Raw genomic sequence first — 14,636 nt, forward strand, 5'->3', positions numbered from 1 at the left:
TGTTCTGATTCTGCACTACCTGAAACAGCTCTGGTCACGCAGGCATTATCCCCCAGGACTTCTCCAGCTTCCTCTCATTGGTTCCACATGGTTGTTTGGATTCAAGATGGATGAAAATACTCTCATTCAGGTACTTATTGCTTAGTAATAACTCAGTCTGATGCCAACAATTCTTTTATCTATTTCCCCCAACAATTGTGATATTTCAGCTTCAACAATAGAATGGGTTAAAATGGTAAATGCCATAAGCCTCCGTTGTCAGAAACTGTAAGCAATACAAATAATAGTAATAATGTAAATAGTATTATTATTAATATTGCAAAGCACAAAACCATATAAAAGTTGAAAATATGCATTAAAACCTACAGATCAAAAATATTTATTGTATACTGTTAAACTGAGGAAGGAGGAGAGAACACCCTCAAAGGAAGAATGCTTTATGAAAATCTTGGAATATGCAGAGATGGCAAAAATTGATAAAAGATACAAATTTAGAATCTTTTAAAGAAGATTAGAAAACCTTTCCAGTCTATATAAAAAGTTATTTCCCATATGCAAAGACCACAGTGGGGTTTAAACTGTAAGAAAACAGCAGAATATATTAAGAAACATGTTAGAGAGTGTCAGGGAACTGCCATCGGAGGAACAAGTGGTGGAGGGGCTCAGGGAGGTAGACAGAGACTCAACAGCTGAAGCAGGAACCAGCAGGGGGAGGAGTGGATCTCTGAGGGAATGTGAGCAGGTGGGAGGGCTCAGAGACACTTCCAGCGAGAACAGTGGGGAGGTATCTGAAGCTCCCATAGGGAGACCCACGCCTCGCCGGAAACTGTCACGCCGTGAGTCCAGAAGGCGGGTTTCCGTTAAGGAGCTCTTATGCTGGAAACGATTCCGAAAACAACCACTGTCGGAATCTACAAGTGACTAGGGCAGACATGTTTGAGGAGCTCTGTCACACACAGAGGTTTGTGGAGTTGCACAAACTCTGAGGGACCACGATTTTACGCACAAGCAGCTAATCATCCCATCACAGCATTCCGACAGTCTCTGTACGCTGCCTGTGCAGGAGAAGGCATCATGAGCAACCCAGCCGGAACCGAAGGAGCAGGGGTTGGAGCTGGTCCAAGCTTGGAAGAAAGGTACCGAGCGTTGGAAATCCAATTGGCGCTGCAGACGGCGAGGCTTGAGGAGAGAAGGGCTCAGGATGCAGACAAGAAGGGGAGAGCCACCCAGTTCACCAGAAAGGTACCAGGATTGGTGCAGAAATTTGGGGGGGACCCCAAGGACTACCATGCCTTTAGAACAGAGATGCAATATGCCCTCAATGTGCAGTTTGATGAATTCCCTGACGAGGAATCGCGAGTGGCTTTTGTGATTGGGCATCTTGAAAAAGGGGCGAGGGACTGGGTTAGACCCTTGATGGCAACGCATAATGACGTCCTAAAGGACACCATGAAGTTCTTTCGTGCAATGGATCTCATGTTTTCCAGCGATATTGAGGAGGGAGTGGTGCGCAGACAGTTAATGGCTTGCAAGCAGGGAAGCCGATCTGTCCGTGAGTACTGGACTGAGTTCACCATGCTGGTTCACAGATTGGGGTGGGATTTATCGGCGGCACCCATTCAGATGCTATTTGAAGAAGGTCTTTCTTCGGCTGTGAAAGACGAACTGTCCCGGAGCCCCAGAGCGGTTTCTATGGATCAGCTGACCAAATCTGCGCTGACCATAGGAGCGCGCCAGGAGGCGAGAGCCTTGGAGAGGCGGGAAGGTAAGGGGGAACGTTGGAAGGAGTTCCACATTCCAGACATTCCTGAGCCAGCTTTCCCGCCGGCAGAGCCGATGGAAATCGGAACAGCGCGCGCGCGCGCAGTTTCAAAGCCCAGTGAAGGGGGTAGGAAGGAGGGAAAAGGCACCCGGAAATGCTATCTCTGCCAACAGCCAGGTCACTTTGCCAGAGTCTGCCCCCAGAGGAAGGAATGGCAAGGGATGGTGGGAGCTGTTGAGGGAGGAGTGGAAGAGATATCGGAGCAAGTAAAAGCCAACGCCTGGCTGCCACCGTCGGGGCACAGCAGCCAGGCCAAAGAGCAGTGAAAGTGCCCACGCCAGAACCTCCCAAACCTGCCCTAGTGATAGAAGTGTCACTAGGGTTGCAAAACGGATACCCTCTGAAGATTAAGGCGCTGTTGGACTCAGGCAGCTCCTGCAATTTCATGAGCAAAGAGTTTGCAGCTGAACACCAGATACAGACGATCCCTTTAAGCAACCCCCTACAGGTGACCACGATCGATGGCAGGGAGCTGTTGGGAGGGGAAGTCAGCTTGCAGACCGTCCCAATGATAATGAAGGTTGGCAAGGCACACAGAACTGATAGCGTTTAATGTGGCCACCTTGGGAGGGGCTCCCATTATTTTGGGGATGAGCTGGCTGGCGTTACATGATCCACTGGTGGGCTGGCATCAGAGAGTGGTTTCCTTTGGTTCCGCACATTGCTTAGAACACTGCAGGGAGGGAAAGGGTTCAGCAGGAGCCCAAGCTACCTTAGCAGGGACAGAAGTAACGGAGAAGGTGAAGGTACCACGACAATACGCAGATCTCAGTGATGTGTTCAGCGAAAGGGAAGCTGACCAACTACCTCCGCATAGACCCTTCGATTGTCAAATCAATTTACTGCCTGGGGCGCAGCTCCCCGCAGGCAAGTTGTATGCCATGTCAGACAGAGAAATGCAGGAGTTACGAGAGTTCATTGACAAGAACCTGAAGAGGGGTTTCATCAGAGAGTCAAGAGCGGTGGGAGGTAGTCCAGTGTTTTTTGTGGATAAGAAAAACACCGACAAGCTGAGACTTGTGTGTGACTTTCGGGCCTTAAACGCAGTGTCAGAACCATTGGCCTTTCCCATGCCTAGAATAGATGACATTTTGAACAGGGTGCGGAAGGGAAAGATTTTTACCAAGCTGGACCTAAGGGGGGCGTACAATCTGATACGTATAAGGAAAGGCGATGAATGGAAAACCACCATGTTCACCCCTTTGGGGGCATTTGAATATCTCGTTATGCCATTTGGATTACAAGCAGGCTCAGCGTGCTTTCAATCGCTGATGAACCACGTACTAGGGCCTTTGCTTTACAAGAATTGTGTGGCCTTCCTGGATGACGTGTTGGTGTATTCTGAGAATGAGGAGCAGCATGTGAGAGACGTCAGAGAAGTGTTGCGCAGGCTGCTAGCCAACCGGCTGTGGGTGAAACTGGAGAAGTGTCAGTTTCATACCAAGGAGGTGGAGTTCCTGGGGTACCGCCTGTCAGACAAGGGATTGGCTATGGATCCTGGCAAGGTCCAGGCAGTGCTGGAATGGAAAAAACCCAAAACAAAGAAGGATGTGCAGAGGTTCCTAGGGTTTGGGAACTTTTACCGTAAGTTCATCCGAAACTTTGCCCACCTGACGGCGCCCATAACGGACTGTCTCAGCAGTAAGAAGAAATTTGTTTGGACTGAGGAGGCGGAGCGAGCTTTTGAGGAGCTAAAAAGGGCCTTCGCCTCTGAAGAACAACTTATGCATGTGGATTTACAAAAAAAGATGAGAGTCGAAACAGACGCATCAGACAGAGCCATAGGGGCGGTGCTTCTTCTGCAGCCAGGGAAGGAGGAATCAGAGTGGAGACCGTGTGCTTTTTTTTCACGAAAGCTGAACAAATCCGAGAGGAACTACACGGTGTACGATCGAGAACTTCTTGCTATTCATGAGGCTTTTCGGAGATGGAGGCACCTGCTAATTGGCGCACAACATAAGGTGCAAGTGTGCACTGACCACAAGAACCTAGAGTATTGGAGAACGGCACGAGTGCTCAACCAATGGCAGTTGAGATGGGCCCAGGAGTTCTCCAGATTTAACTTTGAGATTTGTTATGTGCCAGGCCCAGAGAACGTTAGGGCGGACGCTCTCTCACGTAAACCTGAATATTTGGAGGGGGAGGGAGCACCCGAAGAGAGACATGTCATTCCAGAGGACCGCTGGGTGTGTGGGGCGGCATTGGTGGGGCAAAGAGAACTAGTAGAGGGAACGGAGAACGATGAATACGCACAGGACAAACTCAGGGGACTCAGGAGGGAGGGAGATAAACCCGGAGGTTTTGAGGAGAGAAACGGGGCGTTGTACTACAAGGGAGCGTTATATATACCTGAAGGAGAGTTGAGGGGGAAGGTACTCAAGCAGCTGCACGATAGCCCCACAGCGGGGCATTTTGGGCAACACAGAACCATGTGGCTGGTGACCAGGGAATTTTGGTGGCCTAAGGTCAGGGAAGACGTGCGGGAGTATGTGAGGAGTTGTGACCAATGCCAGCGAGCCAAAGGGGAAAGGCGGGCGCCGGCAGGGTTGTTAGAACCGCTACCCACACCAGAAAGACCATGGGCAGCAGTGGCCATAGATTTCATGACTGATCTGCCAAGGTCCAGAGGGAAAACAGCCATCATGGTTGTGGTAGACCTGTTAACCAAAATGGCACACTTTATAGCCTGCTCACATGCGGTCACGGCAGAAGAAACAGCTAAATTGTTTGTAGAAAATGTGTTTAGGTTGCATGGCGCCCCCTTGAGGGTGGTTTCAGACCGAGGGAAACAATTTACTTCCAGGTTCTGGAGGAAGCTCATGAGCTTACTGCATGTAGAGGTCAATTTTTCGACTGCCCGGCATCCTGAAACCAATGGGCAGGCGGAAAGAGCCAATGGCATCCTCCAGCAATATTTGAGGTGTTATGTTAATGACAGAGAGAATGATTGGGTGGAGAAGTTGGCATTGGCGGAATTTGCCTACAACAATGCGGAGAACGTGTCCACGGGGATGAGCCCCTTTTTGGCTAATTACGGGTGCCATCCCAGGGCTTTCCCAGGGGGGGAAGGGGAGAGATGGAGCGTTCCAGCTGCCGAACAGTTCGTAGAAGAAATGGAAGCGATCCATCGCCAGCTCCAACTTAACTTAGACAGGGCCAAGGAGGAATATAAGAGGCAGGCAGACAAACACAGGAGAGAAGGTGAAACCATTAGGGTGGGGGACCAAGTGTGGCTGTCAACCCAAGGGTTACCCTTCAAAGGGGGTTGTAAGAAGTTAAGACCCAAAAGATTGGGCCCATTTGAAATCACACAACAGGTCAATCCAGTGGCTTTCAGACTCCGGTTACCGAACCACATGAAGCTGCACCCAGTTTTCCACAGGTCATTGCTGTCACTGTATAAAGGGGACAGAGAAGGGAGGGTCACTCGGGGACCAGCAATGGAGGAAAGGGAACAAAGCTACCATGTAGCGGAGATCCTCGATTCCAGGTGGAAGGGAGATCAAGTAGAGTATTTGGTAATGTGGGAAGGGGAACCGGAGTCGGAAAACACCTGGGTCAGGGCAGAGGATGTCAATGACGAGGTTTTAATAGAAACTTTTCATCAGAGGTTCCCACGTAAACCTCAGCCTGTAGCGAGGTTCCGGAGGGAATACTTTGCCACCACCGACAAAGAAGAGGAGTTGGAGGGGTTCACAGATTCCGAGGAGGAGGAGGATTCAGCGAGCCAGGACGGCGATCGATGGAGGGAATTGTTCGAGACGTCTGAAGATGAAGAAGATTCTTTTCGGGGTTTTACCTCCTCACCTCCCAGAGGAGAGGAAACGGGAGGGGGTGAGGGGGGCCCTAGAGGGGAGGTGGATGTCAGGGAACTGCCATCGGAGGAACAGGTGGTGGAGGGGCTCAGGGAGGTAGACAGAGACTCAACAGCTGAAGCAGGAACCAGCAGGGGGAGGAGTGGATCTCTGAGGGAATGCGAGCAGGTGGGAGGGCTCAGAGACACTTCCAGCGAGAACAGTGGGGAGGTATCTGAAGCTCCCATAGGGAGACCCACGCCTCGCCGGAAACTGTCACGCCGTGAGTCCAGAAGGCGGGTTTCCGTTAAGGAGCTCTTATGCTGGAAACGATTCCGAAAACAACCACTGTCGGAATCTACAAGTGACTAGGGCAGACATGTTTGAGGAGCTCTGTCACACACAGAGGTTTGTGGAGTTGCACAAACTCTGAGGGACCACGATTTTACGCACAAGCAGCTAATCATCCCATCACAGAGAGGATCAAATTAGATAAGATGGAACTTTAAAATGCAATAGTATGTAATTCGAGTTATAAACATTGATATTGGGTGAGTGGGAAATCACTTGTTTTGTTGAAATAGAATATAGTGGTACCTTGGGTTAAGTACTTAATTTGTTCCGGAGGTCCGTTCTTTTTTTTTTTTTAATAATTTTTATTAAATTTCCAGTTAACAAACCAATCATATCACATTAATTCCACATTATACCAATACATAATAAACTCCAAATATTTAGCGGAATTTAAAATTTTTGTTGGGGGTACCCATGCTTTGAGTTCAGAAAGGGTCCAATCATCTCATATTTCTGCTGCTTTGATGTTCACAAGTCCCATCTTTCCATCTCTTTGTTGTTATCCTTTACAAATCCCGTCTTCCAATCTTCTTGCTGTTATCATTTTTCTTCTTAATAACCTCTGAGTTATCTCCACAAGCGAGTTGAAGCAAACATTATTATAGTCCTGTGTGGATTTTCACGCAGATCCAAAAGTCCTATTCAAACGGCAGGCGCCATATCATCAGTTCCCATTAAATACAGTCTAAGCGTCTGCTCATTAACTTTCACAGACCAGTTGCTCCATAAGTCAGCCTTTCCAGGGGAGTTCTTGCCAAATCAAACGTAGAATTCAGATATGATAACAGAACAGTGGCTCCCTCCCCCTTTGACTGTAAATCTTGCAACAAAGTCAGTCTCATAATGGCGGTTCCCAATTAGAACTGCGTCATCCAAAAACCATTTGTTACCTTTCCAGATCTTCCACAAAACAGAGCCTTTAGTTGATAATTTCATTTCCACACAGTTTATTTTCCCATCTTACTTGCTGTCAGTCATGTGGCGGTTCTTCTTGGGGAGGGGTTGTTAGGTAAATCATATTGAAAAAGTGAAAAGTCCCCCCCCTTTCCGATCCGTTTCAACATACCGACATAGTTGTGATTCTTTGATGTAGTCTTCTGTTCAGTCCAACCCGTCACTCAGCTTCTCAGTGGTCGATTTAATTAGCAATCAGTACACCCTTTCCTTCGCTCGAAACATGTGCATTTACTCTTCTCCAATTACTTATCTTGAGCAATGCAACTAGGATCACAATCAGAAGTAGCATCCAGGAGATCCAAAAACTCCTCCCCCTCCGCCCCCCTCCTTCTTTCGAACTCGGGGGTGATTTATTGGCAACTGCGGACGAGGCAGCATTTTCCTATCCCCTGGGAAAACTCGGGAGGCTAATTTACTCCCATCATTAGCCTCTTAACCTGTCCGTTCTTACCCTGAAACTGTTCTTAACCTGAAGCACCACTTTAGCTAATGGGGCCTACTGCTGCTGCCGCGCCGCCAGAGCATGATTTCTGTTCACATCCTGAAGCAAAGTTCTTAACCCGAGGTACTATTTCTAGGTTAGCAGAGTCTGTAACCTGAAGCGTATGTAACCTGAAGTGCGTGTAACCCGAGGTACCACTGTATAATTGTTGAGTAACAAATGTAGCTTTCTATATGGAAAATTTCTATATTCCAATTGTTTTGTCAATTGGAACATTATTATGATTATTATTAACCACCCAATAATAAGCCCCCACAGGAAAAAAAATCAGATTTTAAAAGGGCATAGGATGTCAATGAAATCAACCAAAGGCCTAGTTTAAAAGGAAGGTTTTGCCAGGTGAACTTCCCTGGTGAGAGCATTCCACAGATGGGGAGTCACTGCAGAGCAGGTCCATTCTTGTGTTGCCACCCTCTGGACCTCTTATGGAGGAGGAACACAAGGAAGGGCCTCAGAAGATGATTTCAGGTCCGGGTAAGATAATATTGAAAGAGGCGGTCCTTGAGGTATTGTGGTTCTGAGCCATTTAAGGCTTTCTAGGTCAAAACCAGCACTTTGAATTGGGTCCAGAAACTAATTGGTTGGTAGCTGCTGCAGCCGGATCAGGAGCGATGTAATTTGCTCTTGTTCTGGTGAGCAACCTGGCCGCTGAATTCTGCACTAGCTGAAGTTTCCACACTGTCTTCAGAGGCAACCCTATGTATAACACATTGCAAGTAATCTTACCTTGAGGTTATCAAGGTTAAGAAATGTAACTTTCTATATGAAAAAAGAATAAAATATTATTACAGAAAAAAGACAGACCACAGCATTCATTCACAGCAGCCTCTCAACAGGCACTAACCTCCATGCCCTATTCAATCTTTTTCACTCAAACCAGAAGCACTTATAAAAAACAAATTATAAACTAAAATACCAAAATCTTTTTAAAGGATCTCTGCGGTAAACTAGGGTTGCCATTTTTTAGGAAATTGTTGAGCCTTTTCCATTGGGTTGCCATACATCTCAGCGTTTTGCCGATTCCTGTCAGGACATGTCAGGAATTTTCCTGATGTATGGCAAGCCTACAGTAAGTGCTAATCTCCAGGTAATACTCTCTCCAAGATTACAACGGCAGGGCTGTGAAATCAGCTTCAGAGAGTCATTTAGAAAGCCGTGAAACTAATTTCACTTGGAAATGAAGTCTTGCTACCACTTACAAGTTGTCCCATAGAAAATACAACATTTTATGTTGCCTTGTGTTTTCCCCTGATTTCACATAGCTACCCATGCTGCCATTATCCTACTTTGCATGGTTTTGTGCTTTTCAGTATTAATCAGAATCATGCCCCTTTATACTAGTTTTAATGTGTGTCGTTCATAGCTGCTGGTTGAAGGGCACTCATCTCCAAAACACATTGTGTAACTCAAGAAGCTGAATTAATAAAACAGCTTTTTACAGTATGTTCTTGATCTTGTCTTCCTTTTGTTCTACTGCATGTTGCAAAATGGCCTAGAGCAGGTATGTCCAACTTTCAAGAGACTGAGATCTACTCCCACTATAAAAAAACTGGCGGTGATCTACTAAATTTGTTGAGCTTTTTTAGGGAGCCAAAGTTGTTGAGCTTTCAGGAGGTTTCAGGGGGCCACCAAGATCTACCACAGACACAGCGCGATCTACTAGTAGATCCCGATCTACCTGTTGGACATCCCTCTCCCAGAATGCTGTGTACTTCTCCCCTTCCAACAGACGGAAGGGGAACAAGTTCAACTGGCAATGAAGCAGGAGCACATCAGCCTTTCTCAGCAGCAGCTCACGTGTAACTAGAGAAGACAAGAGACAAACAGAACAGGCACCTTTCCATTGCCTCTTCCGCAAGCATTAACTCTTTGTCAGACCATAATTTATTTTATCTGTTTGTTTCTTAAATAAAATTATGAGCTTTTTCAGCGAAAACTCTTCAAAAAATACAAAATTACTCAACCATCGGATATGAACATATTAACTTTTAAAACATTGGAATTGGTAATATTCTCTAGCCCAGACATGTATCAAGCCCAGACATGTATCATCTTAATTCCTTGCCATATATTTGCATGGTGGTGATGCTTCTGCTGTAACCCACCGTGGGTCTGAAACCTGACCCAGGACTCTAGCCCAGCCTATGCCAACCTGGTACCCTCCAGATGTTTTGGACTACAATGCCCATCTGCCCCAACCACCATGGGCAATAGTCAGGGATGGTGGGAGTGCTAGTTCAAAAGCATCTGGTGGGCTACAGGTTCCACATCCCTGCACACACAAAGATTGTGGCAAGATCATTTTCTGGCAATGACTTGTGCATCTTCTTGTCTGTCACAGGAGGGCTGGTTACTATGAAGTGTCTCTGCTGCTCTGATCCTAGGCAAAGGCAACATGGCTAGGAGGGAGTAAAACAAATGGGTTGGAATTATGGGAGGGAGGGAGGGAGGGGAGGAGGGGAAAAGATGATAGCAAGAGAACTGCACATAGTGAGAAACTGCAGAGGTGAGGGAGGATGACGTTCGCATATTAAGTTGAAATACCCAACTGCATTTTTTGAACACATCATTCCTCTCTTCTCTTTTGAACCAAATGGTAGCTGGGAAAGCAACATGGAAATATTTACACCATGTGGTGTGGACATCTACCCATTGTAGTACTGTCTGGATTTCAAGCAGTGAAAGAAGCGCTCATTGACCACTCTGAAGAATTAGACGAGCGACCAGAGACTCTTTTCGTTAGGACTCTGATAAAAGGAAAGGGTAAGTAGTGAAGAATAAGAATTTCTACTGGTATTTTCCCAAGATGAAACTTTTAAAGGGCTGTCCAGAAAAACAGAACAAAGGTTCTCTATTACTGCTGCACACAACGGGAAATGCATTACCTAGGAGCCAACACCTAGGGGCTGAGGTCATTCAGAGTGGCTAGTTCTCATGCTATCAAATGACACATTTGTTTGGGTCCATGAAAACCTGGCTTCAGCACATGTGAAGATTTGATTGATTATGACATCTCTAAGAAACAGAACACACCGCTTCTCTCAACAAGCTCTTCCAACATGTTTTGGGCATGGACTCATGTGGCAAATATAACATGTGAACTTTGCAATCACATAGTTACTATCATCATTATACATTATGAATTGCTTCTTGCATGTATGTCTCAAGGCAACTTACAGAGATATAAAAACAGTTTAAACTATGAATAATCATAGTTTAGAAGTCCCGGGTCCTAAGTAAGTCAGATTATTATTATTATTATTATTATTATTATTATTTATTTTATATTAGGTTTTGACAATAAAAGAGTTTTAAAAAAAATAGAAAAGACAAAAAAGATACAAAATTATAAAATACAAAAATACAGACATTACACACAAAAAAAGAAAAGAAAAAATACATATAAAAAGACAAAAATTCCCTCTTTCTTAATTTCTCCTCTTTGGTTAACTTATTTTCCTGACTCCCTCATGTCTCCCATTTTTGTATCCCTTTTAAAAGTTGGTTCAGCAAATTCATGTCCTGTTAGTCTATCTATTATTAATCCAATCTTGCATTTTACCTTGTTGCTAAAACCCCTGCAATTCATTTCAATGTCCTCAACATTCAAAAATTTTACAATATTTCTGCAAATACATTTTAAATTTCCTCCAATCTTCTTCCACCGACTCGTCTCCCTGGTCTCGGATTCTGCCAGTCATTTCCACCATCTCCATATAGTCTATTAGTTGCATCTGCCATTCTTCCAAGGTGGGTAGGTCTTGTGTCTTCCAATGCTTTGCGATGAGAATTCTTGCTGCTGCTGTAGCATACATAAAGAAAGTTCTATCCTTCTTTAACACCGATTGGCCAACTATGCCCAGGAGGAAGGCCTCTGGTTTCTTCAGGAAAGTATATTTAAATACCTTTTTCAATTCATTATATATCATTTCCCAGAAAGCCTTGATCCTTGGGCACGTCCACCAAAGGTGAAAAAAAGTACCTTCAACTTCTTTACATTTCCAACATTTGTTATCGGGCAAGTGATATATTTTTGCAAGCTTGACTGGAGTCATGTATCACCTATACATCATTTTCATAATATTCTCTCTTAGGGCATTACATGCTGTGAATTTAATCCCGGTGGTCCACAACTTCTCCCAGTCAGCAAACATAATATTATGTCCTATATCTTGTGCCCATTTTATCATTGCAGATTTTACCATTTCTTCCTCAGTATTCCATTTCAACAGTGGATTATACATTCTTGAAAGTATCTTAGCATTGGGTTCTAACAGTTCTGTTTCTAACTTTGATTTTTCCACCTGAAAACCATTTTTTTTATCCAAATTGTAAACCTCTCTTATTTGAAAATAGTGTAACCAGTCTCACACCTTCTCTTTAAGTTTGTCATAACTCTGCAATTTCAATTTGTCACCTTCCTGTTCTAAAATTTCCCAATATTTTGGCCATTTAGCCTCCATGTTGAGTTTTTTCAAAGCTTTCGCCTCCATAGGTGATAGCCACCTTGGGGTTTTACTCTCCAAGAAGTCTTTATACCTTGTCCAGACATTAAACAATGCTTTCCTGGCAATATGGTTTTTAAATGCCTTATGTGCTTTTACCTTGCCATACCATAAATATGCATGCCACCTGTCAGGGGTTCAGGAGCAGAGGCACAGGAAAGGGAGGAAACAGAGAGCGAGGGGGGGGGAATCCGAAGGAAATATGAGCGATGACAGCGGCCCGAGATCTCCGAGTCTTTCCAGTGAATCGGAAGATTCACAGAAAGGGGCGCCAGTGGTCAGAGCAAGGGGGGCACCTAAGGGGACATCCCAGGGAGAAGGGACCAGAGGAGACTCAGAGAGCAGCAGTTGGAAATCGGGACCAGCTTCCCCACCAGAGCACAGTAGGGGGGAGGGGTCCCAGGTATCGGGAGCTGGCGGCTCGCCGCAAGCGGGAAGGCAGGAGTTAGGATTGGCCACACCTCCATCGGGGAGCGAGGAAACGGTCAAGAGGAAGGCTGCGCGCGCGCGCCAAGTTCAAATGCACAGGAAGGCGGCACAGTAAGCAGTCCGAATAGGGAGCCAGGTCCTAAAGCCCGCCGCAAAGAGGGAGCAGAGTCTGGGGGGTCGGCTTCAGAAGAGTCCAGGAAGGAAGAGACCCCGGGGGGTAGAGGGACCCAGAGGAGAAAGGAAAGACGGAAGAGGTGGAGGAAGGCTAGAGTATTAAGTTGGTGTACAGGAGGCGGAGACTCAGACGGAGCTTCGCCGGTCTAGCTTCTAAGACGTAGAGCTGCACGCTGTGGCTTAAAATGGAAACTGTAACTCAATAAAGACTTTTGTACAATACTACCGGCTAGCGTGGTCCTCTGTGAGCTGGGACCTGGAAGCGGCTCTGACAGTAAGCTCCGTCTCCACAATTTGCACCAAAAGCCTCGCAGCGTGAGTGGACGCAGCGAGGGGTGAAGGTTGGTGCTTCTCGAGCTCACGAAAGCGGACAAGATGAATACCGAACAGCAGATAACATCCCTGCAAAATGCAGTGTCAAATCTAAACGCCGAGATCCTCGCATCCAGGAAGAGGGAGGAGGAAGCGGCTGCCGCCTACAGGGATCTGCAAATCAGGTTGGAAGTGCTTACAAAGCAGGGGCAACCGGGACCCAAATCGAAGGGGATTGGGCTGGGGAGAAGAGGAGGCAGCCTTGTATCTCATTTCGATGGGAATTTACAGCAGTACCCCAACTTCCGAGCAGATGTGCAGTTTGTGCTGCAATTGCTGGACAAAGACTTTAGAGATGAGCAAGAGAAAGTGGGGTTTATTCTATCCCATTTGTATGGAGACGCTAAAGCGTGGCTGCGCAATCTGTGGAGAGATAAGGATCCGGCGCTCCGAAGTGCGGATGCCTTCATTAAGGTGATGGATTCGTGTTTCTTATCAAATATAGACGTTGATATCGCAAGAAAAGAGATACATGGGCTGAAACAAGGGAGGGCCAGTGTGAGGCAATATCATTCCCGCTTTTTTGCACTGGTCAGTGCCCTGGAATGGGACAAAGATTCAGCTCCAGTCAGAGACCTTTTCTGGGAAGAGTTGAACTGTGCGGTAAAAGATGAAATTGCGAGGGGGAAGAGGCCCCGGAGCACTCAGGAGGTCGTTCAGAGGGCGCTGACGATTGGAGTACGTCTAGAAGAGCGTCCATGGAGCAGAGACGAAGGGCGTGGAGGACGCGAGTCGGCCAGAGCGTCTCCCTTCTTTCCCAGGGATGCAGCGCGTGCGCATTCCACGCCTCCGCCAGGAGGAGGAGGGGAACCTATGGAGGTTGGAGGGGCCAGGGCTCAGTCAGCAACCAGAGCCATAACACCGGGAGCAGTCAAAGCGAAGCCTCCTAGAGGGAACAGGAAGTGTTACATCTGTGACAGTCCTCAGCACATGGCGAAAGAGTGTCCCCAGAGGCTCCACAAGCACACTGCAGCCTCCGCAACGGTTACAGAAGCAACTCAGCATAGAGAACCACAGCAGGGAAACGACGGAGTCTGGCTGGAAACAGAGGCACTGGGGCCCAGCCAGACGAGTCAGTGAAGCAGTCCCCAGAGATTTTGCAGCCCACAGACCCCCTCCCGCCCAAACCAGTAGTGCAGCTCACCGCGTCGCTCCAGCTGCCCAATGGACTTACAATAGAATTGCCAATTACAATTGACTCTGGCAGCAACGCGGACTTTATAGGACAGGATTTCATCGAACAGCACAATATAGCGCTACTGCCGGCCACGCTGCCCCTGAAGGTTGTCACGGTGGATGGCAGGGAATTACTAGGGGGGCAGGTGGTGAAGCAAACACCACCAATGGTGGTGCAAATTGGAAATCACAGGGAAGTCATCAGCTTTAATGTCACTCAGCTGTCGGACACGCCTGTAGTTTTGGGCATGAGTTGGCTGGACAGGCACAGTCCAACGTTGGCTTGGTACCAGCGGCAACTAACTTTCGGCTCCTCTTACTGTGCAGAACACTGCATCCTGCCCAGACCGGAGGGGGGAGAAGAGGACTCACAGCTGCAATTAGGCACGCTGCAAGCAGTCCCCCACAAGTACGCGGAATTTTTGGAAGTTTTCTGCGAGAAGGAGGCGGACAAGCTGCCCCCCCACATGCCCTATGACTGCAAGATTGACCTCCTGCCAGGGGCGACGCTGCCGACAGGGAAACTGTATTCCATGTCTGAAGATGAGATG

At 47.0% G+C, this 14,636-nt stretch overlaps 1 protein-coding gene across 1 annotated transcript in view; it reads left to right on the forward strand.

The window, feature by feature from the left end:
• LOC308585008 (cytochrome P450 2J2-like) overlaps window positions 1–14,636 on the forward strand; it is a 32,944-nt gene continuing 18,308 nt past the window's right edge. Inside the window, exons 1-2 of the mRNA XM_081190459.1 lie at window positions 1–130; window positions 10,030–10,192. Coding sequence (XP_081046585.1) covers window positions 107–130; window positions 10,030–10,192 — 187 coding nt within the window. The 5' untranslated portion in view covers window positions 1–106. The remainder of the gene's footprint in view (window positions 131–10,029; window positions 10,193–14,636) is intronic.

The sequence above is a fragment of the Podarcis bocagei genome, assembly GCF_964188305.1.
Source record: "Podarcis bocagei genome assembly, chromosome: 4".
NCBI classification, from domain to species: domain Eukaryota; kingdom Metazoa; phylum Chordata; class Lepidosauria; order Squamata; family Lacertidae; genus Podarcis; species Podarcis bocagei.